At 37.4% G+C, this 25,173-nt stretch overlaps 2 protein-coding genes across 3 annotated transcripts in view; one reads left to right on the forward strand and one right to left on the reverse strand.

Annotated features, from left to right (window-relative positions):
• The first annotated feature begins 1,804 nt into the window (after window positions 1-1,804).
• myf5 (myogenic factor 5) lies at window positions 1,805-4,050 on the forward strand. Its single transcript, XM_030149927.1, has 3 exons — window positions 1,805-2,334; window positions 3,205-3,277; window positions 3,536-4,050. Exons 1-3 carry the CDS (start codon window positions 1,882-1,884, stop codon window positions 3,730-3,732), a joined length of 723 nt encoding a protein of 240 aa, XP_030005787.1. The 5' UTR covers window positions 1,805-1,881; the 3' UTR covers window positions 3,733-4,050.
• Window positions 4,051-10,453: 6,403 nt separating this feature from the next.
• The window catches only part of lin7a (lin-7 homolog A (C. elegans)), a 48,330-nt gene continuing 33,610 nt past the window's right edge, over window positions 10,454-25,173 (reverse strand). The window contains exons 4-6 of one of the 2 annotated variants that reach the window (XM_030149016.1): window positions 22,676-22,885; window positions 19,982-20,190; window positions 10,454-12,477 (exon numbers count right to left, since the gene is read on the reverse strand). In XM_030149016.1, the coding sequence (XP_030004876.1) occupies window positions 12,453-12,477; window positions 19,982-20,190; window positions 22,676-22,885 (444 nt within the window). In that variant the 3' untranslated portion in view covers window positions 10,454-12,452. Of the gene's footprint in view, window positions 12,478-19,977; window positions 20,191-22,675; window positions 22,886-25,173 lie in introns of both variants that reach the window. The other variant, XM_030149018.1, reaches the window with a different exon arrangement.

The following is a 25,173-nucleotide window of genomic DNA, read 5'->3' on the forward strand; positions in this document are numbered from 1 at the left end:
TGTGTGTGTGTGTGTGTGGGGGGGGGGGGGGGCTGCTGCCTGTGCACCAAACAAGCAGCATATTAGGTCAAAGCATGAGGCCGTTTGGAAGAAATAAGGCTTTCAGACGTGAGGGACATGGACATAAAGGATCACCTTCTGCCCTTCACTTAGCTCTATCTTTGACCCTTGAGAAAAACAAAAAAAAACAGAAAAAGCAAACTTAGAAGGTTCCCAAGAGACAAGCCCAGTGATCCCAGCAGCGGCCAGTGCGCTGCGTCTGCGCCAGTCCCAGCGCAGCGCATCAGGATAAACAGCATGTGCTGCGCCAGTCTGACTCAGGCTGCTGGTAGCCGTCGGTAAATGCCAGGTTTTCTCATTGACGACGTTGTTCTCAGCCTGAAGGGCTTTGATCTTCTCAGCAGCTACAAGCCAATACAAGCCGATGTCTTCTTCAGCTGTGCCTAATCCAAACTCCGACGGCAATTCAGAGGCATCAGGCACCGGTGTTTTCTTAGGTGCGGAGGGTTCCCAGAGATGGGGGCTCGCCAAACGTTTTGACACATTGTGAGAAATATCCGCATTGTATCCTTGCAAGCTGTCAACAACATAATTACCAAAGGACAGGACGAACTGCAAAAGCCCCATTCAGTCTGCCACAGTCTGTGGAGAGAACATTTACGCACAAACACTTCAGTTCCTCTTCATTGCACTTTGATATAATCTTAATTTTTCTGACACAGATGTCAAAAGGCTGAAGCAGAACAGAAAAAAGTATATCACTGTAGTGAATTGAATTTAAAGATATTTATAGTAGTGTTAAACCATAAGCCTTTTATCTGACATTATCGGTTTGTATTGTAAAAACAAAACACAATTTTGTGTATTGTGATCTGTGTTAAAAAAAAGAACAAGAAACATAGTGAGATATCTGCCCAGCAGTATCACATTTGGATGGTTTTAACACCCTCCAACCCTCCACCAGAATAAAAACTATTGCACCATTATGGCCATCTGTTGTGTGTTCAATTGAACTGCTTGACTTGTGTCAATAACATTTAATTGTTAAAATTTGGCCTGTGTAGGCAAAATGGTGCAGAGAATTGTGCAGTGGTGTCAATTGTGTAAATACTGGTTTAATGAGCTTCAGCAAACAGGGACTGCCTCATTCACAGCACCTTCAGTAATGAGTTTGGGGTGTTTAGAGGGACCTTACCATTGTAATGTGAATTCACGGGGCTTGAAATGTTACACCTTCCTTTGCAGCTGGGCTGCATCTGCAACGCTGTTGTCTGCACCGTAAAAATTGGCCTGCATACTCTTACATGTGGTCAGCCTCCTTGGAAAAAACAACAAAAATCTCACTCTTTAATGTTTACATCTTCATTAAGTGTCACTGTTGTCACATATCACAATTCCTAGTGATCAGTTACAAGTACATGAAGTAAATGAAACTCTTAATGGCTCTTAATAAATCTATAATTTAGTGTAGTTGTAGTCGCTGCTCACACACTCTTGTCAAACACTCCCAAACGTTGTATTCATTGTGGCCTTGCAAAAGAAGGGCTGTTGGAAGAAGTGGTGATGAGTGGGAAAACACCAGTAAGTGCAGATGTGGGAAACTCTGCAGGGTACTGGGGGGTGAGAGGCAGTGGGTTGGGATGGGCAGGGAGGGAGCTAAGCTACCCCCTTACTGCCTTCTGGCTGGGCCAATGGGCCATGGTAATTAGATCTGGCCAATGTGGGCCCTGGGCTCAGGCCTAGGGGCATAAAAGGGGGGCCTGGGGCAACAGACCCCTCATATCACTCAGAGGTCTCCTCTCTCTCTCTCTCTCTCTCTCACCCCTCTCTAGCCTCCTTCCTTTTCATCCATCTCTTCATTCAGAGTCCTTTCTTCCAGCCATGGACGTCTTCTCCCCGTCCCAGGTTTACTATGACAGGGCATGTGCTTCATCTCCAGACAGCCTGGAGTTTGGCCCTGGTGTGGAGCTCGCTGGCTCTGAGGAGGATGAGCATGTCAGGGTTCCTGGAGCTCCTCATCAGCCAGGTCACTGCCTCCAGTGGGCCTGCAAGGCCTGTAAGCGCAAGTCCAGCTTTGTGGACCGTAGACGAGCTGCCACCATGCGTGAGCGCCGGCGACTGAAAAAGGTCAACCACGCATTTGAGGCTTTGCGACGCTGCACCTCAGCCAACCCTAGCCAGCGTCTGCCCAAGGTGGAGATCCTGCGCAATGCCATCCAGTACATTGAGAGCCTGCAGGAGCTGTTACGAGAGCAGGTGGAAAACTACTATGGCCTACCTGGGGAAAGCAGCTCAGAGCCCGGGAGTCCATCATCCAGCTGCTCAGATGGCATGGTAAGGCCTCCACATGTTCAGCCTCTTCATGAAAACATCTGTTCTTTGCAAGTCATGGATGTAGCTGTAAAAACCAGTAGGTCATCAGTCAGAGGAACAAGGAGTCCACCTTAAAAAACCCATGTTGTTGACCGCTGTATTATCAGAACTTAAACATTTCACCTTTTTGCCTTTTCTTGTTATGGTGTTGTGTATGTCCTTTCATTTAAATTGGCCATGCCTTTCCATGGATGTCATATTTTCCTATTTCTTTAATACAAACAACTTATCTCTGTCCCCTAGATGTGATACCTACTATTACAGGTCAGACTTAATTTGTTTTTCTCAGGAGCAGTTTGAAGATGAGTGTATCAGCTAATACAAAAGAACCTGCAGTAGTGAAAGGTGTAATGACTTTCCCACCACCGGACACTTTATAGCCCTAATAAACCAAGCTAAATCCACCTTAGTGAAGTCTGGCAGGAAAAACTGGGTGCTTTTCTGCATTCCATCCTGACTGCATGTTCTGCGCTGCTGCCAGGATTTTCTGCAGATTTACTAGGAGAAAGTGTCATCTTGCACAAACTGGTGTTGCTTCCACTGATACAATTGATTTGCTACGCTCAAATCTGGGCAGGGGAAGGGAGCACACACTGCCACTTCGGCTTTAAGGTGGATGTGAAATGAAGAAGCCCATAACTTTGGAATTCAGGATTTATTAGCCTGTCCAAAATATCATGAAGGGCACTGGTTGTTTGTGCTTTTTTTTTGCTTCCTGCTCTATAAATTTTGATACAGTGATCACACATTTTATTCAACACACCATGTCTTTTTGTGTTTTTTCATGAATGGAAGAATTCAAGGATAATATCATTTCATATTTCCTTCCAGGCTGACAGCAACAGTCCAGTGTGGCAACAGCTGAATGCAAACTTCAGCAACAGCTATTGTTACGCAAAGAACGGTAAGACCTTTTGACAGTATGGAAATGATATGAATGTGACATTGCTGCCATGCAGGCATGGTGTGTTAAGCCTTAATAAATATGGAGTCAAAGGAAATATTTAGGATTTGGACTCCTAAAGTAACAACACCTAAATTAAAAAAAAAAAAAAATTGAAGTTCATGTATATTTTATCTTTCTCCATCCTGTTGTCTTTACTTTAACTCTTTAACATCCGCATCATATTAGTATAAAAACCTCTTGTCTTTGTCTTTTCAGAGAGTGTGGGTGTTAAGGCTGCTGGAGCCTCCAGTCTGGAGTGTCTGTCCAGCATTGTGGACCGTCTGTCCTCGGTGGACGGCAGCTGTGGTCCGGCGTCTCTCAGAGACATGTCCACCTTTTCCCCCGGCAGCTCCGATTCACAGCCCTGCACGCCAGAGAGCCCTGGATCCCGGCCCGTCTACCACGTCCTGTGAAGGAACCTCACTTTGACGTGGATAACACAGGCAGGTGCTTGCTGCATTTGCAAGAAGATAAGAACTGAATGTGTGCAAATCAAAAGGAGACCCAGTAGGATCTGAGGAACTGTGGCAAGCACCGAGCAGCTTATGAATTGTAAATGAGACTGTAAATATGTATGTAAATGCCCATTTATTCTATACATGCAATTATACCAATGAGACATATTTAATAATTACAGTAATGTAATGTTGCTGACTTAATGTGCATTATTTTTAACATGAAGTGGTATTTATGCATTGTTGTATGTTCTTTCCATGTTGTCATGAGCATTAAATCTGTCACTGCTGATATGCAAAAAAAAACTTGGATCATTTTGTATTTTTTAAGCTCTTCTTGTTTTGCTTCATCATGGTCAAATAATAATTTCATCCAGTTACTATGAAGATGTAATTTTAAAAATGTGCTGTAAAAATAAATAATGATAGCCACAAACCAACATGACCCCTAAATTCACTACTTTACTGGATTAGTTTGCTAGATTTATTTGAAGAAATAAAAACTGCTTAAATAAAATGAGGTAATCAGGCAAAGAAGCACGATTCTAATAGCACTGATTTGTTCAACGTAACAGACAAAAACTAGTCTACGATAACATAAGCATGGCATGTTCTTAATGGGAAAGTTGGTGTGCTAATATTCTAAGATTACAAGTTTTTGTGTATTTGCATTTTAATTATATGTACATGTTTTTTTTTTAATTAAAATGATAAGATAAATTATTATGTGACAACGCTGTCTCGAGCAGAGTTGGTGCTCAATTGTCAAGGCTGCCTCCAACTAACAAGGTGTGGAAACTATATTACAAACTGATAGAGGTCAGCCAATACCATTAATCACATGGCACTGCTGTAATCACTCACGCAACCGCCTGCATATGAGCTGTTCCTGCCGTGTGAGAGGACACTTTAGCTGGTTTAGAAATCTGCATATCAACAATTCCCAGCGTCAGAGCCAGGTTCCAGCAGAAACCATGACACACAATAGCAGTGTTTTTCAACCTTGGGGTCGGGACCCCATGTGGGGTCGCCTGGAATTCAAATGGGGTCCCCTGAAATTTCTAGTAACTGGTAAAAATTAAAAAAAAATTAAAAAAAAAATGCTAATAAAAAAATCTATGGTGAGTTGACAGTGACAATCACAATCCATAACAGACATGACAAACTGTGAAGCTGAAACTGAAGCACTGTGGTACTGTTTATCTGTCAAATGTTCATTGTGGTCAGTTTCAGATGCTGCAGCTCTTTCATAATTTATAGTTTGAGTTATTGTTCTTTTAGTATTAATTTGTAAATCCAAGCTGGACTGACTGTACATATCCTAGCCAAGGAAAATAAAATTCTCACTTTGTGCAGTAATCTACACCTGGCTTTTCTGCCTCCGTCCATAATAATATACATTATATAGACTAAATGTCATCTAAAATTGACATTTATTTGTAACATAGTATAGCAAACTATGACATGATCAAAGACAAATTAATTGTAGCAAAAAAAAAAAAAAAAAAGTCTCTGTTTTGAATGTCTGGGGTCGCCAGAAATTTGTAATCTTTAAATGGGGTCACAAAAAACGTTGGAAACCACTGCACTACAGTAACAACCAAATAAATAAAAGAAAAACATAAATGTACAATTATGGACATTTGAATGTAAATTATGCTGATGTGAATTATACATTTCATTCAACTGATGTGATTTTATTTTCTGTCAGTGCTTTTGATATGTTTGGGGGGAGACATCATTGTTTGTACCTGTTTGTTGTTCTCTACCAAATGTTAGTCATCATTAGCACCCCTGATTAGACCATCAGCACTACAGATGAGAACAAATGGGCTTTAATTGGACTTTGTGAGTATTGGGGAGGGATGACATGTGTCGTACCGCAACACTACTTTGATACTGCAAGTAATCTGTACTTTTAAAGACTGTTAAACAGAATTAAACAGAATTTTACACTGTATTTTCCATGTGGTTAATCTTCACTCTGTAAATTATGTATCCACTCCTTAAAATACCTTTGTTTCACCAGTTCCACTGTTATTTAATTTTAAAATTGCAACAAGAGTCCTTTTGAAGTGTTACCTGATTTGCATTTACACTCTTCATGCTCCACTTTGTTTTATATTTTACAACTTAGTGTCTAACCTTGAAGGTTTTGCTTCTTTTTACTGATTGATGAAATACAGCTCTTATTGTTACTGTTCAGAATAAGCTAAAAATAGATAAATAAAATAATAACAATAATGAAATGCCTAATGGAAATGAATTAACAGTTGAGAAAGTAACCTCCTCAGCACATTTGTCTTTGGAAATAACTATTAAACCATCTGTGATTTTTTTGTAGAAATTCAACATGACACTGATATTTTTTTTTATGTCAGTCAATGCAGTTAAATAATTATAGCAGTTTATAGTAAAAAAAAAAACATTCAATAAAATATGTATAAAGCATGACATTTCATAGTAGTAAAATTTACCAGCTTTTACATGAGAGGCACCATTATTATGTGCACCAGCTACACGAATAAGCTCAAGACAAAAGTAATTTGTGATAATTCAAGCAAGAGGAGAAAATTGGTGCTTCACAAAGAGGAAAGAGTCACGTCTAAAAGACTTGGAAACAGCTGCTCATTCCAGCCTCCAAATGGAAAATGAAAGCAAGAGGCAGAAAATGCATTTTAGCAGCACGCCACAGTGGTCTAATAATTATTGCCAAAGCACTACATGTTGATCTACCCAACAGCATTCCCTCACTTTGCCACCACAGGCTTGGAGTATCAAACTGCCACATGCAGACACGAGCAGCTCCCCAGCAGCTCTGTGTTTCTGCCACAGCGCTGTGAAGCATTGTGGGAATTCCAGCAGCGGCTTGTATTTCAATAAGCACGGCTTCGTACAGCTCTCCAAATGTCACTGATGTCATTTTCCATGGTTACACTTTGGTTGTGATTCATAAATTGCTCCATCACAGAGGGTGACGTTTCAACAAATAACGTTTCAAAGCTTGTTTGAGATGATTAGAAATTGTCAACTGATAACATATTTATTTTGATTCCATTTCTATTATTTATTTATGTGAGTCCCACCCAAGACAGAGTGGACACAATTAATAATTCACAAAGAATAAAAGCAAGAGTTAATATTATATAGCAACCATTAATGTAGTTCTGTATCTGACCACAAGGGAGAGGTGTTTCTCATATTCCTCTTATTTACAATTGATTATATTTAGTTCGTCATTGTACTTTCTTGATCAATATTAAAGAGTAACTCTGTACCCCAAGGATACACTTCATGCCTCATATTTTAATCCTGATATTGCATTTTGAAGCTAATTTATATGCTTTCTTATATATAAGGAGAATACTGATCCTGTAATGAATGTTTAAGTGGGGTCTCTGCTGAATTAAATCTGCCCTTTGGCACATTTTGTAATGTTGTACAGTTGTCCAATGAAAGATCTGCCAAGAAAGAAAAAGAGCTGATGCAGTTTGTGGTTCTCAGCTTTTGGCAACATTGAGACAATTCATCATGTGTCAAGCATTTAGATTTTCTTTGGTTAAATTAAAGCTGATGTTTTCATGATACTTGAACCTAAACTCTTCATTATTTAGCTTCTCGAGGATGGAGAAATGAATTACAGCAAGATGTGAGTTGTTGCTTGTCTTTGTGAATGCATTAGACATTCAGCCTCAAGAGTCAGAGTGCAGGAAGGAGCTAAACAAAGAGGAAGGAGGTCTAATCAATTTCTTACATGGAGACAATGTTTACAGAAGGGGTGTCAAACTCATTTTAGTTCAGGGGCCACATTCGGCTCCAGTGGGCCGGACCAGTAAAATAGTAACAGTGAAAAAAGTAAAATTCTATTATGATCAGGTTTACATCTACAAAGTTTCCTTAAAAATCCGAATAACATGAGCAATTTGAATTGTCTTAAGAAAAACAAGTGCAATTTTAATAATATAATATCTCAGTTTATCAGTTTATCATTTACACATGTGCATTACAATCGCACAAAACATTTAGTAACAGGCAGAATGTTGGTAAAATTGCATTTAATTCTCTTAAGACATTTCTGTTTGTTCATATTTGTTCAGGTCATTCACATTTTTGTAAAAGTATAGTTTGGTAATGTAAACACTTTCATGTAATTTTACTTTTTTACACCAAAAAAACAAAGAGAAAATTTGGGGTTGTAATTATGTTATAGGTTATTATGATAAAATTGTACTGCTGTAACCCACTTGAACTCTAATTGGACTGTATGTGGAACCTGAATTAAAATGATTTTGACACCATTGATTGCACTGGTCTACAAGGAAAATGCTTCCAGAATAAAAGTAATGAAATTTTACTACATGAGAGTCACTGATAAAGAAAAATCAAGTAAAAAATGCTGGTTGGCTGAACTTTCCAAGATACAGCCTTGGGTCAAAATGTGAAATTTAAGAATTAACGAGAGAATGGGTTTGACTCAAGAGGAATATTTGTCTCAGAGCTACAAGATCTACTTCAAAACACTGTCTGCACATTAGAATACATTCACTTTACAGGTTCTATTTAGTGGAAGATTTATAAAGCTATTATATAAATGTACATAAACCAATATATATGTGTAATAACACTTAATCATATACCTTGAAAACATCAGCAAACTGGCACTTTTGTCATTTATTTTCCAATTAATCTTATTAAAATATGTAACATTTATCACATTTAATCTCTGAAGCAAATCATTTCTAAAAAATTGTAGACCAGTGTTGTTAACATTTTCAGTGTAATTTTTTGCATTTCACAAATTCATCCCACAGGCCAGATTGGACCCTATGGCGGGCTGGATTTGGCCCCCGGGCTGCATGTTTGACACCTGTGATTATGGTATTTGTATTTCCTTTAGCAATAGCACATAATAATGTAGTTTTACAGTCTCTATTACAGGAACCACACTTATAATAAGAGCTGAACACTTGTTCCTACTTATTCTCATCATGGTTGCTATGTAGTTTTGAGGAGGCGTTCTATGCAGAGTATCTGAAGTGTTTACTCATGTGTTCAGTCATGGACACAGCTGAGTGGGCAGGTACGTCACCTGGTATTTGTCTTATAGAAACTTCAGTGTACAACACATTGCGTGCATTATGTTACCAGGGAGATAAAAATCACTGTTTTGTGCTACTTTTGTCACTATTTCTGTTTAGTGCCTGCTATTTACAAGTCTTTATTAGTTTCAGTGCTTGCTCTTTGTACTGAGCTGACAAAGGACATCGACTTTCTGCTCTGACTCCAAACCTGGATGAGCCTACAGATTAAACACATAAGGTTTAACTACTGCACCTTTAGAGGCTGTTTGTGTTCTGTAAGGCAGGCATCGATGACTGGATATTTCACTGTTGTGGCAGCTAAATACCCAAATAGCACACTTTATGGTCTTTACTTGTAGAGATAAACCCTTAAAGACCTGGAACTATTTTTGTGGCTACTGCTAAATGGCATTTTGTGCACATTTAACCATTCTTTATACTGACCGATACTGTTTATCTGACAATTTTGCACATTAACATCTCACTTATCTCAGGCAGTTTTGCACATGCTGTATTCCATTTACCTCTGACAGTTTGCACAGTTACCCGGATGTTGCACATTTATGTCATAGTAATAGTAGTTTATATTTATTTATTTATTTTGCTCTTTTTCTCTTGCATGCCATTTTTTAAATGCCACTTTGCTTTGGCTGTTGTAAATTCCTAGCTAAATTATTCTATTTCAGTTTTTATACTTATACTTTTGTACTTATCTTAAATTCTTGTGGCATTCAGTGTGGACAGCAAAGTAAGATACCTGTTCCTTTACTGCACACATGACAATAAACCCTTTGAATCTTTAAATCTTAAATCTGGTTACTACCTGGTTAACTGCCACCTTTCCCAGGATGCTCTTGCAAAATAAATTTTTAATCTCAAAGAATCTCTCCTGGTTAATAAATACTTTTTTTTTTTTTTGGTGACTTCCAAATGATTTTTTCTCTTTATCTTACTATTCCAGAGTAATTTATCACCATTTATTAGAATATTGTGTCATGTATTTTTCAATGAAACACATGCAGTTTTTTCAGCAAAATATACCATTAACTGAACATAAAAAGCATTTACTTGAGTTTTATTGGTGGATGTTACAGAAGATGATGAATCTATGTTCACTGAGGAGCCTCAGTCGGAGTGGGTTATATCTGATGCTGCTGAAAAACTGAGAAACTGCATTTGATCTGAATTATTTCAATGTATTTAATGGATGAGTGATTCCAAAGTATTAAAATGATTTTGAATCAGTTGATGGTTTTGGTCTTTGAGGGTCAAATGAAGGTTAAATTTAAGAAAAAAAACCCCACAAACATATTGTACTGTATCACATGTTCATTTGAGTGATTGTTTCTATGTTGTGAAGAACTTAGAACTGTCTGGCTGGAAAGTGCTTTATAATAATAATAATAATAATAATAATAATAATAATAATAATAATAATAATAATAATAATAATAATTATTATTATTATTATTATATCACCCTTAACTATAATCCATAATTGCAACTTAAATTAAAATGCATTTTAGTTAATAACTATTCAATAGTAAGTCAAAATGTGGCCTCTTGCTTTTGCTAATCAAACGAGAAACAACAAAGCATTCACTGTACACAAGCACATAGATTTATTTATACAAATATATTATGTATAACAATTGCATATCAACAGTTTTCTGTCTTTTTTCATCTTTACGTTAAGTACAGGACCATCAGTTTCAAAAATGCAAGTCAATTAAGAAAGAGTACCTGTGATTTAAAGATACAAAACAGGATTTATCTGATTGAGACATGAAGGATGGACAGAATGTTGTTGTTTATCAGATGATGGGCTTCCTACAAAACCTGAGCAGTTTGGTCAGGAACAGTAATACCACAGACTTGGCATTAACTACATTTAACTGCAAACAGGTGATTTAGGAAATGGCCATATCTGGCAGTGTGGCACACATTATAAATGGACTATCTGTAAATTGTGCAATTAGATGTAATTAAGAAATCAGAGATAATTAAGGGTGAAAATGCAATCGTTTGTGGCTGATAGTAAATAATAAAATCTGTAATAAAGGATCGATAATGCAACTTGACACATTAATAAGCCTCGTATGTGCTGTTATGATACAGCGACTGGTTGGTCTCTTTTAGGGAAGCAAAAATCCTCTGGCTTATTGGAATTGATGCATTTTTTTTGTTTTTTTGTTCGGTGTTTGCTTATGGTAAACAGACAGAGACAGTCTAAGCATCAAAAGCATTTATGTATGTTTAAACTGACAAAATAAAGCCCACCACCTACAGAGAAAAGAAAACAACAAAAACAGTATCGAAGACTCAGAACTCTAAAAGGAATTTCTGGCAAGCGCAGTGCAAAGACACCACCACCACAAAGCTTAGCACCAAAGATGGAAACAACAAAAAACACAAATACAGACCTTTGTGGGGGTTTTTCCCACTCTGGTGCTTTGACAGAGGGAGTTCAGGTACCGGGTTTGGAGGGAGAAGCTTAACATCAGATTCTGAGTGTCATCGCTGCTTACAATGATTGTCAAAACAAAAGTGTGAGGATCAACACCACATCAACTATGTGCTAGCATTCAGCTGTTATACAATGAATAAACTTAAATAATAATCTGCAAGTCTGAAGAATACATAATATCTAAAAGGAACAATAAAACTTTATGTTAAATCTCTGCTCTCATGAACTATAAAATAGAGAAGTCTGAAAAATAAAGATAATACCATATTTTGATTTAGGTTTTTACTCTTTTAAACTGACATTCTATTCATCTGTCGGGAATAGGACACAGTAGATATTTATTATTGATTTGGACCTTGTCAAAAAATCTTGGAAACATACATTTTATATCGCTCTCTTTTTTTTTTTTTTATCTCTGCAAATCAGTAATCTCTTTAAATGGCACAAAGGATAGATTTGGACTCAGAAGCTGCCTTTCAGTGCATGAGACCCAGGTTGCTTTATCATTTGCACATATCCCATAAACTCTGCATGTGTTGTACGTATTTGATCGTGAATTTAGTGGTGAAATGTCAAACTGAAGCATGTGCGTTATTGCTAAACCTACAAGATACAAAATCTTTTCTTGCTACAATATAGAAGGTAAAAAAGAGTTCACGTTTTTCCAAAACAGGACAAATGAATGGTCATTCGTACAGAGACACAAGCACCAGTTGAGGAATCAATAGAAACACCACTGTACAAATGATATCTATGGCAAAATGGCAAAGGTGCCACGGTGTCATGGGTGTCGGTATTCAATCGAAAATGGATGACTGTAAACAAAACAACAAGCACAAGAAAGGAAATTCATTTAGAGTCACAACCTTGAACTATCCAGGGAGAACAACTTAGAAAAAGGGAATACAAAGTTAAAATGGACGACTTTCAGTGTTGGCCTCCCACAAAGCACCAATTTTAGGACAACTGGCTCTCGGTGTTTTTGCTCAGTAATCGATGGTACACACTGGAGGGGAGAGAGTGAAGTAAAAAAGCCTTCTTTGTTGGTACAGCTTCCTCCACGATGGGGAGATTCCTTCGGGATGCTCAACACAAACAGATGGTCTTTGAGATCCACAATTTGCTCCCTTTCACTTCTTCTTCTTTTGGAACAACCTGCAGATTACAAGCAAAGAAAAACAAGCTGAGAGCATTGGTTTACAGCACAGGTGTCAAACATGTGGCCCGGGGATGAATTTGTGAAATGCAAAAATTATGCTGATTTTTTTTTTTTTTTTTTTTTTTTTTTTTTACATCTCTCATCTCTATGAAAGACTCTCACCAGATACCTTTCAAAATACCTATGATATCAAAGAAAAATGGGAACTGGAATCAAATACTGTTATAGAAGATGAATTGTGGGACAAATTATGTAATATTATTCATAAAAGCATCAATAGTCAGCAGTGGAGGGAATTTGATTGGAAACTCAAGACCAGATTTTTTCATACTCCTTTGGTTATATCTTATGTTGTCAAGGATCCATCTACAGCTTTATGCTGGAGAAACTGTGGTAAAACAGGTGACCATACACACGTATTTTGGGACTGTCCGAGCTTGTTTATATACTGGAAAAATATCAAAGAAGAAATTGAAAGAACTGTAAAAAGAGAAGTCCCTTCAAATGTTTTGTTCTATTTACTTGGAGTCATACCGGTCAATGATTTTAATGCAGAGCAGAGATATATTTTACATATTTTACTATTGATTGCTAAAAAAAATAGTAACAGTAAATTGGAAGAGTGTCAAATCACCAACCGTAATAGAATGGAAACAAAGACTGAAACAAGTGTACACTATGGAAAGAATGACTGCATCACTACAAATGAAAATGGATCTTTTTAAGCGGAGATGGCACATGGTTGAAGACTATTTGTATAATTAAACTTTTTGGGTTGTTGACGAGAATTGCTCTTATAAGCCCTGACATGAGGTGTTTTGTATTTATATAGATGTGTGTATATGTATACAAATATATGAATATTTCGATATTTGGCAATGTATCTATAGATGTAGTACAATACTTGTAACTATAATAATACTATGTGGTGTAATTTTTTTTATTTTTTTATATATGTCTTGTCACAGATGTTTTGTTCTGTTTTATATTGTGCAAAAATCAAAAGAAAAAGTTTAAAAAAAAAAAAAAAAAATTACGCTGAAGATATTAACAATCAATGGAGTCAAAATCATTTTATTTCAGGTTCCACATACACACACATACAGACCAGTTAGATCTCAATTGGGTCAGACCAGTAAAATACTATCACAATAACCTATAAATAATGACAACTGCAGATTTGATCTTTGTTGTAGTGTAAAAAAGTAAAATTCCATGAAAACGTTTACATTTTAAACAAATTATCCTTTTACAAAAAATGTGAATAACCTGAACAAATATGAACAATGTGAAATGAAAGTAAATGCAATTTCATCAGTATTACACCTGTTACTATATGTTTTGTGTATTTGTTACTGTAATGTAAGTTGTAATGCACATGTGTAAATGATAAACTGAGGCAGATTATTGCTAAAACTGCACTCGTTTAACTTAAGACATTTCAAGTTGTTCACAGTATTCAGATTTTTAAGCAAACGTTGTAGATGTACGCATTATCATAATGTAGTTTTACTTTTTTCACTGGTATTATTTTACTGGTCTGGCCCACTTGAGAATATATTGGGGTGAATGTGGCCCCTGAACTAAAATGAGTTTGACAGCCCTGGTTTACAGTGAGCTGCCAGCCCACTCCTGACAAAGTGGTGCTGTTTTTAGCGGTTTCAGGATCACTCTGTTATACCACATGATTTAATTAAGTGCTCATTGAGACAAGTCTTCGTTAATGAATCATCTTTAAACATAACCCTGGGTACAATCATGGCCGCTGTGATTTCTGTTTTGGCTTGTGTATCCACATGAAGATGTCAGTGTGTACTCTTCTCCACGGGAGCCAGGTGGTGCTCGGCCAAACACAGTCCAGTTTTTTTTTCCCCACGCATTTCTGTTTGTCCTTCATCTTCATCATCACGGATCACATTTAAAACTGGGCTCTTCTTCATGTGTGATTCATGCAGGGTGATAAATAAAAGCTAAATCAAGAGCCTTACATACGTGAGTAATTTGTGACAAACACAAAAAGAATGAAAACGTGATCATTATTGTAACATTTCTTGATGGACATTTCAAAATCGTGAAAATTGGATGTCATTAGAAAAAAAAACTTGATTTTTCTTCCTTTCTTTGTAAAATAATATGTTAATTTAATTATACCAAGTTTAGTAAGGTGTACTGCAGTTTTTACTGAAATAACAGCACCCCTCTCTCCGCTTTTAATCATGTGCTTATTGATAGGAACAGTGACAAACAAAAGGTAAAACAAGTGTTTAGTAAATGCTGTATCTGTCATCTCTGATCACAACAAAGTGAATCAGTACTAATTTGTAGTGACCTCCTTCTGCCTCACGTGACCAAAATGTCAATGCAATGTGCGAGGACAGCGGGATTCAATTACAACATTAACATTAACATAATACTTCCAACATAATGCAGTCTAAAGGTCAAGATTTTATCCACATTTATGAAGAAATTGAAATAAATGTTACTGACAGAGACTCAAACTGACTACCTATCTGAAATAAATAAATGCAGTAATTACATTTGTGTCCAATGTCTGTGCGGGATGCATTTTTACAGGGTTTTAAAACCGTGTGGGGCCTTGATTTGTCTGGTTACTTCACTGATGGGTGTTCAAAATACTGTGTGATATGAAAAGCAAATGGGGAAATGCAAGTCAAGAGTCCTGTTGCTTTAAGTCGTGCACATCTGTAAATGAATATTTAATCAGGGAATAAGTGCATCCCTGTCGAGTTCTGTGCAACAGTCCAAGGCCAACATAAGGTTTGTTGGTTTAATAAGGTTTGAATGACCACACATGTGCATGCTTCTATAAACTGTAGTGGTAGTATTAAGTGTGACCTTCTTTAATGCATTTAATACCTTTTCATCCTTTTGTTTATACAACATGAGAGTTACTGCATTAATTTTCTGATGTTTTATACCAGGTTTCATTGCCATGTCAGATGTTTCTGTTTGTGCTGTGTCTTGTCATGGGGTCAGATGTCACATTAAATACACTGTTAGAACCCATTTAGTTCAAATTTTTGTGTGTCTTTTAAGGATGTGCACAATTTCTTATTTTCTTATTGAATCTGAAGAAAGAATGAGAAATAAATGTGTATGCTCATTTCAACCCAAAAAAACAACAACCTTATAGGGTGCATAGTGCATTATATTCTTCACATCAGACAGATGTTTCAATTCAATATATTGTAGTGTACTGCAATAATGTAAGAAAAGCAATATATTGTGAGTTTTTATTTGATTTTCACAAAACAGCGGTTGTATAATGAGCACACTACCATATAATACAGTCACTGCTGTCAAGAAGTGGGGGGTTTAAACACAACACAAAATAAACTATTTACTTTTAGAAGTATTTACATATATGCTATTAAAATCCAAGCTGTGTTTTTGGGTATGAATACAGCATCACAAGACATAATATTGCAAAATTAAAGGGCCAAAATCTGACTCTTGCTACAATGTTGGGATTTGTTTTTTGGGAAAGAGGAAGAACGACCACTGCAGATCAATACCAGACAGATGAATACCAGGCGAACCAGTGGCTTTAAGTTACGCTCTTGTCTGTCTGTGTGTGACACTTGGTTGGCAGCCTCTTGGCCGCCAAAGCAAATCTCTGCGGTCATTGTGCCAGCATTGATAAAACATGATCCCTACTCAGTTCCCTGTCTGTGGCTCCGACACAGAACACTGTTACAAGCTCCTAAATACCCTCCCAAGTTGAGGCGTGCCAAGAGTAAGACAAGAGATATGCTTGGGGGATTTAGCATCAAATGGGCAGTGCCACAGAGCATTTGGACACATGCCCACCACCAATACGTGACGGAAACATTTCCATAAGATGAGATGTCTGTGCAGAATTCAGTGCAGAATGATACAATTTCACTTCATGGTCTGATTAGTGTCGTAAATGTTTATTCTTAAGCCTGAAAGTGCGAGTTAGTTTTGCTTGACTGAATGTGCAGAGCTTTGTTCTAAATTTGGCCTCTGTAAAAATATTGCCTACAGCAGAGGTATGGAGACCCTGCATCCAGCTGCAGCTTCCACGTAGCAGCATACTTATCAGCGTACCTGCAGAGCATAAGCTCTGATGAAATCAGCTTAAGCTTGAATAATTTACAGCCTTTACAACCGAATCAGTGCAGAACACAGCAGTGGTAGTAATGTTTGCACAGAGGATACCCGCAGCTCCGTTTGCAAAATATACCACTGGGGGCTTAAGGCCTCATGCTGGGATGTAAAGGCCTGCTACCTGTGCACAGACCAGGGAAAATGATTACAAAGCAAAATAGAGTAAGGCAGAAAAAAAAATTAAATGAATGGTTGAACCTACAGGGGTTGGACAAAATAATGGAAACACCTTCACCTCAAGATGATAATGCCCCAATCCATACAGCTAGAATTGTTAAAGAATGGCATGAGGAACATTCTAATGAAGTTGAGCATCTCGTATGGCCGGCACAGTCCCCAGACCTCAACATTATTGAGCATTTATGGTCAGTTTTAGAGATTCAAGACGTCGATTTCCACCGCCATCGTCTCTAAAAGAGTTGGAGGGTATTCTAACTGAAGAATGGCTTAAAATTCCTTTGGAAACAATTCACAAGTTGTATGAATCAATACCTCGGAGAATTGAGGCTGTAACTGCCGCAAAAGGCGGACCTACACCATATTAAATTATATTTTGTTGATTTTTTTAAGGTGTTTCCATTATTTTGTCCAACCCCTGTACATCTACATCCGCTCTCTATGTGTACTCCTTATATAATGTGGATGTGCTGCTTTTTTACACTTGCAGATGCTGAACTTAGTGGGATGAGTAAACAGAAAACACTCAGTAAAACTAATAAAAGAAATAATAAATTACAAAAAAAAAAAAAACATTCATCTGGATAGAAAAAAATAAAACACTGAGTTGATGGAAAAAGAGAAAGGAACAAAACAAACATCAAGCTATGAACTCTAACATTTCGACAGTCTTAAGCTTCTGGAACGTGGATGAAAGATGATAATAAGGATGAAAGCTGGGGCTCGGCTTATTGGTCATGTCAAAGGTAATACTCTATGTGGATATTTGCATTCATTGTCCCCCACTGATTACACACTATGACATTGAATCTCATTTAAACAGAAAAAAAATCCACGTTGAAGCTCCAAGATAATCTGTGCTCATCTGGATCTCAGCCACCCACACTGGGCCAGAGGACTGGGACAAGCGTTACCACGGAATTTAACAAAGAGATATGAGAGGAAAATCAATCTTCTTATCTAACCACTTGCAAAAACACATTACTAAAGATAGTTGAGGTCTTTTAAGGATAAAGCTGCACAGAAATACACTGCATATCCATCACTGAGCAGCCAGTGTTGTAGACTGGTTTGACACCCTCTGATACTGCTCTGGAATAGGGGTTAAATTCACCTGGGGTGTTTGGGTAAGAGCTCAGGAATCGGCGACATTTGAATAAAAGTGTCAGGAGACGAACTGTTCAGGTGGAATATGTGAACATGAGGGAGTGTATTAAAAGGTCTAAATTCCTACAAAAGAAAATGACACATAAAAAGATGAGCCTTAGTCAAACCCTGTCATTTTCAAGGTGGAGTTGCAGCTCTGAGCCTGTCATTACCCTGCCCCCCCGAAGGTGAGGCAGGGGGTATTGTTGTTGGTTTGGTTTGTTTGTTTGTTTGTTAACACTTAAGCAGCAAAACTGTCGGTTAAATTCATACCAAATTGGGTTTATAAACTGCCAGTGACCCAGAATAGATGTGATTACAGTTTGGGACAGGTAGGTCAAAGTTAAGATTTTTTATGATTTTTTAACCTCCTGAGACTCAGGAAAGGGAAAGTTTTAGCTTTTTTACATTTTACAATTGTCTTGAATGGAAACTGCATAATGTAACACTTTTTTCAGATACATTTAAAAAAAAAAATAATTTATTTATTTATTTATGTTTTAATGCACAGGTGTCAAACATGCGGCCCGGGTGCCAAATCCGGCCTGCCAAAGGGTCCAATCCGGCCTGCAGGATGAAATTTGTGAAATGCAAAAATTACACTGAAGATATAAACAATCAGTGGTGTCAAAATCATTTAAATTCAGGTTCCACATACAGAAACATACAGTCCAATTACATTTCAAGTGGGTCAGACCAGTAAAATATTATCATTACAACCTATAAATAATGACAACCCCACATTTTCTCTTTGTTTTTTTTGGTGTAAAAAGTAAAATGACCTGAAAATGTTTACATTACCAAACTATACTTTTACAAAAAATGTGAATAACCTGAACAAATTTGAACAAATGGAAATGTTTTAAGAAAAGTAAATGCAATTTTACCAATATTCTATATAAAATATACTACTAAATGTTTTGTGCGATTGTAAGGCACATGTGTAAATGATAAACAATTTGAGTTTTTCATGTTATTCAGATTTTTACGGGAACTTTGTAGATGTAAACCTGATCATAATATGATTTTACTTTTTTTCCCTGTTATTATTTTACTGGTCTGGCCCACTTGAGATCAAATTTGGCTGAAAGTGGCCCCTGAACTAAAATGAATTTGACACCCCTGCTTTAATGGAACGTCCTTTGCAATGGACAGCCTTTTTTAAGTAAAACCGTGAAACTTTTGTCCCCTACAGAGGACAAAAATACATTGCTAGGTCTCAGGAGGTTAAAATCTTCCCATTTACTTATAATGGATGAAATATGTGTGAGGGGTGGGGTTTGCTGTACCTGGCACCACTTGTTCTTGTACAGGGGTTGGACAAAATAATGGAAACACCCTCACCTCAAGATGATAATGCCCCAATCCATACAGCTAGAATTGTTAAAGAATGGCATGAGGAACATTCTAATGAAGTTGAGCATCTCGTATGGCCGGCACAGTCCCCAGACCTCAACATTATTGAGCATTTATGGTCAGTTTTAGAGATTCAAGTAAGACGTCGATTTCCACCGCCATCGTCTCTAAAAGAGTTGGAGAGTATTCTAACTGAAGAATGGCTTAAATTTCCTTTGGAAACAATTCACAAGTTGTATGAATCAATACCTCGGAGAATTGAGGCTGTAATTGCCGCAAAAGGCGGACCTACACCATATTAAATTATATTTTGTTGATTTTTTAAGGTGTTTCCATTATTTTGTCCAACCCCTGTATGTAGAGAGGGATGGTTTTCAAAATGATAACACACAGATTGTGGGAAGAAGACTGATAATCCTGCCACTGTATGATGCAAATATTCACCCTTATTCTAGCAGATTACATCCAGACCATCCATCACCTCCCCTTCACTCTGTAATTTCTGTTGACACAAACATAAAGACCATCCACAGTGTTCACCGTTCAGATTCCTGTTTTATTAGATGGAATAACGCCATCACCGCCTTCTCTGGTTGTATGTTGATGTTGTCTCAGCGGTCCACCTTCCTCCTGCCTGTCACCCTTAAAGCAATGAAGCGCCTCACCTACGACATGTGGTTCTGCTGAGTCAGGTTCTGCTGTTGTTGCTGCTGCATGAGGAGCTGCTGCTGCTGACGTCGTCGGGCCGTGCGGAGCTTCTCGAAGCGAGCCTCCATCTCCTCCAGCACTTTAGGGGTGTAGCGAACCACCAGCTTTACACTGTCTTTGGCCGCCTTCAGCAGCTCCACCGCCTTCTCGTGATGTTCGCCTTCTACGCTCTGCGGGGGGTAGAAAGACGGAGAGAGGACAACATTATAGAAACCCAGCAGAATACCTGTTCTTAAAGTACAACCACTCCTAGGAAGGAAATATATTCCTCCCACATGATATTGAGCAGAAATGAATTCCAGTAGGTGCAAAAAGGGTTTCTGACCTTCATTTAAGCACCATTAACATGTGTTAGATCTCAACAGCAACAGCGTTTTCACCTCCATATTCCACAGTTTTTCTAATGTGGTGCTGTTCCAACACTCTTTGTGAATCTACATATGTTACCTGGTTATCTCTGATCCCTGACATTCATGGATCGATTTCAACACCCTGTTTCTGTGACGGTGTTATTCATTTTAATGACATTCTATTGATTTTTGGATTACTTTTGTTTTGTCAGGCTTGTTGACAGGAATAACTGATCAACAGCAGTATCAATCAAATAATCTTCATACCTGAGATTGGAAAATTTGTTGAATTCCTATTATGATAATTATGCCTAATGTCATTAATTTGCAACATAGTTATTGTAGGTGTTATATTCAAATGAACAATCTCCACTTAATTTAAGATCTACGTAACAGCAACAACACAAATAAATTTAGGTGGAGAGGGGTTAAAATAAAAAAACTAAATCAGCTGAGCAAATACTTTTCCTATATTTTCTTATATAACCTATTAGAAAGAATTATATTCCCTTTTATAAGCCCCTCCCGCCCTTAAAGGAGTGATATTTTGTTTTTTTTGTTTTTTTTAAATGGAATTGTGCATTTTAAAACATTTTCCTGTGGTCTACATAAACTGTAAATCAATGGCCAAAAAACAAAACCTCCTATCTGCAAATTTTTAGATTTTGAGTTTTCACATTAAATGGACTGCACTTTGGAAGGCATAAATACCTACTATGTATTGTTAACACATAATATAGAAAGAGAGTCTGAGAACAGTAGAACATGCTTGGATATCTTTAACAAAAAACATACTATAATAAAACTAAACCTTTTTTTTGTTTCCTGAAAAAACTGATTTTTTCAGATAGGAGGTTTTGTATTCTGGCCATCGAAATGCTACGCTTGGGTCTGAATTCTTCATTAATTCAACTCCACAGGTCCATCTTCAACCTTATTTCTGAGTAATGACACCAGAAAGGTCATTTTGAGCGCTGGCCCTTTAAATGCAAATGAGCCACTTCATGCCCCATCCCCTCCAGGTTGTTGGCTGTGCTGCTCTGTCCTGTTCAACCAACAACTGAACATTTTAGGTAATGGGCTCCACGTTTGGACATATTTTCAGTATGGACTACAACCGCTGCTGCTGACAAACAATTATGTCGTACTCAGAGAAATGTCCATCAGAAGTCTTGACCTTATACACTACCGGTTAAAAGTTTTAGAATACCCCAATTTTTCCAGTTTCGTATTGAAATTCAAACAGTTCAAGTCCAATGAACAGCTTGAAATGGTACAAAGGTAAGTGGTGAACTGCCAGAGGTAAAAAAAAAGGTAAGCTTAAACAAAACTGAAAAATAATGTACATTTCAGAATTATACAAAAAGGTGAACATGAAATTGGTTAACAACTTAAAGTGGTTCTGCAGCAATGGAGGTTGATCAAGCCTTGAAAGTTGGTGCTACCAATTCCTACAGGTGTCCCAACGTTTCTTAATTCCTTCCAACCCCCTCTGTCTGCATAAAAGTAGTGTTGGAACACACTTTGGTACCATACTGTTGTGAGCATTATTTGAACAGTATTGTACTGCAGAATGTAGTGTGTTACTATAAAAATGGAAAAGAGGAAAAGGCAATTAATGATAGAAGAGAGACAGACCATCATAGCACTTAAAAATGTAGGTCTTTCCTACAGAGAAATTGCCAAGAAAGTCAAGGTGTCAGTAAGTCCAGTTTCCTTCACCATCCAAAGGCACTCAGAAACTGGGGGAAATGCTGACAGGAAGAGGTCTGGCAGACCCAAAGCCCCAACAGAATCAGAAGACAAGTTTCTGAGAGTCAACAGGTTGTATGATAGGCGACTCACAGGACAACAGCTTCAAGCACAGCTCAATAGTGGTCGTAGTAAGCAAGTCTCAGTTTCAATTGTGAAGAGATGACTTCCAGTTGCAGGTTTGATGGGTCAAGTTGCAGCGAGAGAGCTATTGCTGAGACTTCAGAATAAGAAAAAGAGGCTTGCCTGGGCCATGAAACACCACCAGTGGACTACTGAAGACTGGAAGAAGGTGTTATGGACAAATCAAACCTGCAACTGGAAGTCTTCTCTTCACAAATTAAGCAGAAATTAAAACAGGTTGTAGAAATCCACTCAATTTTTGCCCAAATGAATATAAAGATAGCTTTGCAGCACCTGGAGGGTTCAAATTCAAACTTTTTGAACTATTAGGGTCCAAATACACAAATAAATGTACCATAGACTAATAAAAGTGGGTTTAGTAAAATATGACCCCTTTAAATCCCATCCTCATCATCATGGTTGGACGTACCACGCCGTTGACAGACAGCAGCTGATCTCCTCGCTTTAGGCCTCCGTGTCTTTCAGCTACACCTCCAGGGATGATGCGGGAGATGTAAATAGGTGAGTTCTGTTCTTTTCCACCCATCACATTGAAGCCCAGCCCTTCCTCTGTTTTGGGTAACTCAACCACTCGGGGGTGGGAGTGACCCTCGCTGGCTGCAAACGCCGCAACTGTGGCCTGAAGAAACAGAAAAAAAGAGGAAGCTTGTTGAGTGCACAAAAAATAATCGCCTTACTAGTAGCTATGAGAACAATCTGGAATATGAAAACATGAACAAATTTCCAGTCATGACAGAGACACTGCAGAGGACAGCTGCTTCAACAAGAATGCTTCTTTCAGTAACACCAGTAGACCCCCGTCTAATCTAAACACATTTATCTGCACATAATCAAGAACAGAAAAGATTGTATCTATGGTTGACTGGTAGAGGATTTTTAAGAAGAGTTATAATAACAGTAGTTTGGAGCATGAATCAGCTGATGAATCTCCCCCAAAATTTTTACACTGAAAAAACATTATGTGAGTTAGAAATTTAATATTTTTCACCACATTGGAAACCAGATAATTGCTGAACTGAAGATTTTAAGTCAATGGAATAACTAACTAACTAAATAAATCTGAATCACTGAACATCAAACTATGACACAAAAGTAATTCATCTATAAATGTCAAAGAAAATAATAATTTGATGCGGACATTTTCTAATCTTTTTTGGGGCATTATTCTCCTTCAAATCAGTATTTCTAATTTAGAGGTGTAATCCATTGTTGCACATAAAATTGAAATCGTTTTATTTTCAAACACATTCTTCTTTTTATTCCTATTCATACACATCAGTAATAACCTTTTAACAGGTGTAATGATTACATGCTGAGTCCCAGATACACTTTATCTTTCAAAAATAAATCGCATTCACAATCATTTCATGAGAAGAGGTAAAAATATTCTATTCCAAAATTATTGGCAACAGCGTATTAGATAGTGGTAACGATCACTGACAACCTACTGTTTTAGAATCCTGACACACTGTAAAAGGCTTTATCAGCACACATTAATTAACCAAACCAATTAATCAGGATATCTGTAAACTAAATCTGTGAATAGAAGAAAATACCAATGAAAACAGAAAAAAGGCACACAGATAAGTACTTTGGGATAAACAATTAAGACACAATATCTTTTGTGGCTAGACATGAGATTTTAGTAAGACAGTAAATCACCCTTATCAACTACAAAGCTGATATGAAAAAGAAATGTTGTGAAGAACGACAAAAGTGTCAACAAAATGAAGCTGGTGCATTGAGAAGACAATATCCTTTTGCAATGCATTTTTGTCCTCTGTAGGGGACAAGTTTCACAACTTTACTTAAAATAAAAAACAACAAAAAATAAAATGCAAAGGACAATCATGTATCTGAAAAAAAAAAAAAAAAAACAGTTGTATTTAGAGATGTACCGGTATGAAAATTTCATATCACGGTTATTGTGACTAAAACTATCATGGTTATCATTATTATTCTGGCATTTATACTTAAACACACACACTGAAATAATGTAACCAAGTCGTATTTTGAAAACAAACAAACAAACAAACAAAAAACTAATAAAATAATAGGCACAATGTACTTTCTGTTGGCACAAACATTCAAATATTAACATGTAAACATCAAACATCCAAATGTGCATTAAAGATGACACCTTATGGATATTGTTTAACCGTTTTCCATATCAAGTTTGAGTTGTTGTAGTTTCTTTTTCATAGATAGATAGATTGATAGATCGATAGATGGATGCTGCTTCTCCAGGAAATGTGCAGTACCGTGAGTTTTCAAAGTGCGGTAATCAAACACAGTTATCACGATAATTAGAATTTAAATGGTAATACTAACTGTCGGGATTTTTACCGCGGTTTATCGTTATACCGGTCATCATTACATCCCTAGTTGTATTATGCTGTTTCCAATTAAGACAATTCATTCATTCATTAATTATCTGAACCCACTTTATCCTCACTAGGGTCATGGGGGTCGCTGGAGTCGATCCCAGCTACTTATGGGCGACACACCCTGAACATGTCACCAGTTTATCACAGGGCTGAACATATAGAGATAAACAACCAATCACTCTCACATTCACACCTATGGGCCATTTAGATTAACCTATTAACCTATCAGTGCATGTGTTTGGATGGAGGGAGGAAGCCGGAGTACCTGGAGAGAACCCACGCAGACACAGGGAGAACATGCAGACTCCACACAGAAAGGTCCCACCCCCAAAGACTAGTGTTGAAATCGAACCCAATCCAGACAGTCATTAAATGTGAAAAAAACTTTTACTTCCCTGGATCTCAGGAGGATAAGACAACTCAAATAATTGGGACATAATTCTAGATAAATGAACAAACCTGAGACACAGAGGAACAATTTACTAATTTTGTATAATTCTGTAACCCTACATCAGGGGTG

Source organism: Sphaeramia orbicularis, chromosome 12, assembly GCF_902148855.1.
Source record: "Sphaeramia orbicularis chromosome 12, fSphaOr1.1, whole genome shotgun sequence".
NCBI lineage: Eukaryota > Metazoa > Chordata > Actinopteri > Kurtiformes > Apogonidae > Sphaeramia > Sphaeramia orbicularis.

Excerpts from the sequence above, each read along its gene's own strand:
- myf5 (XM_030149927.1), top strand. The coding sequence starts at position 1,882 with ATGGACGTCTTCTCCCCGTCCCAGGTTTACTATGACAGGGCATGTGCT. Across the intron at positions 2,335-3,204 it reads CCAGCTGCTCAGATGGCATG|GCTGACAGCAACAGTCCAGT; the intron begins GTAAGGCCTCCA and ends ATTTCCTTCCAG. Across the intron at positions 3,278-3,535 it reads CTATTGTTACGCAAAGAACG|AGAGTGTGGGTGTTAAGGCT; the intron begins GTAAGACCTTTT and ends TTGTCTTTTCAG.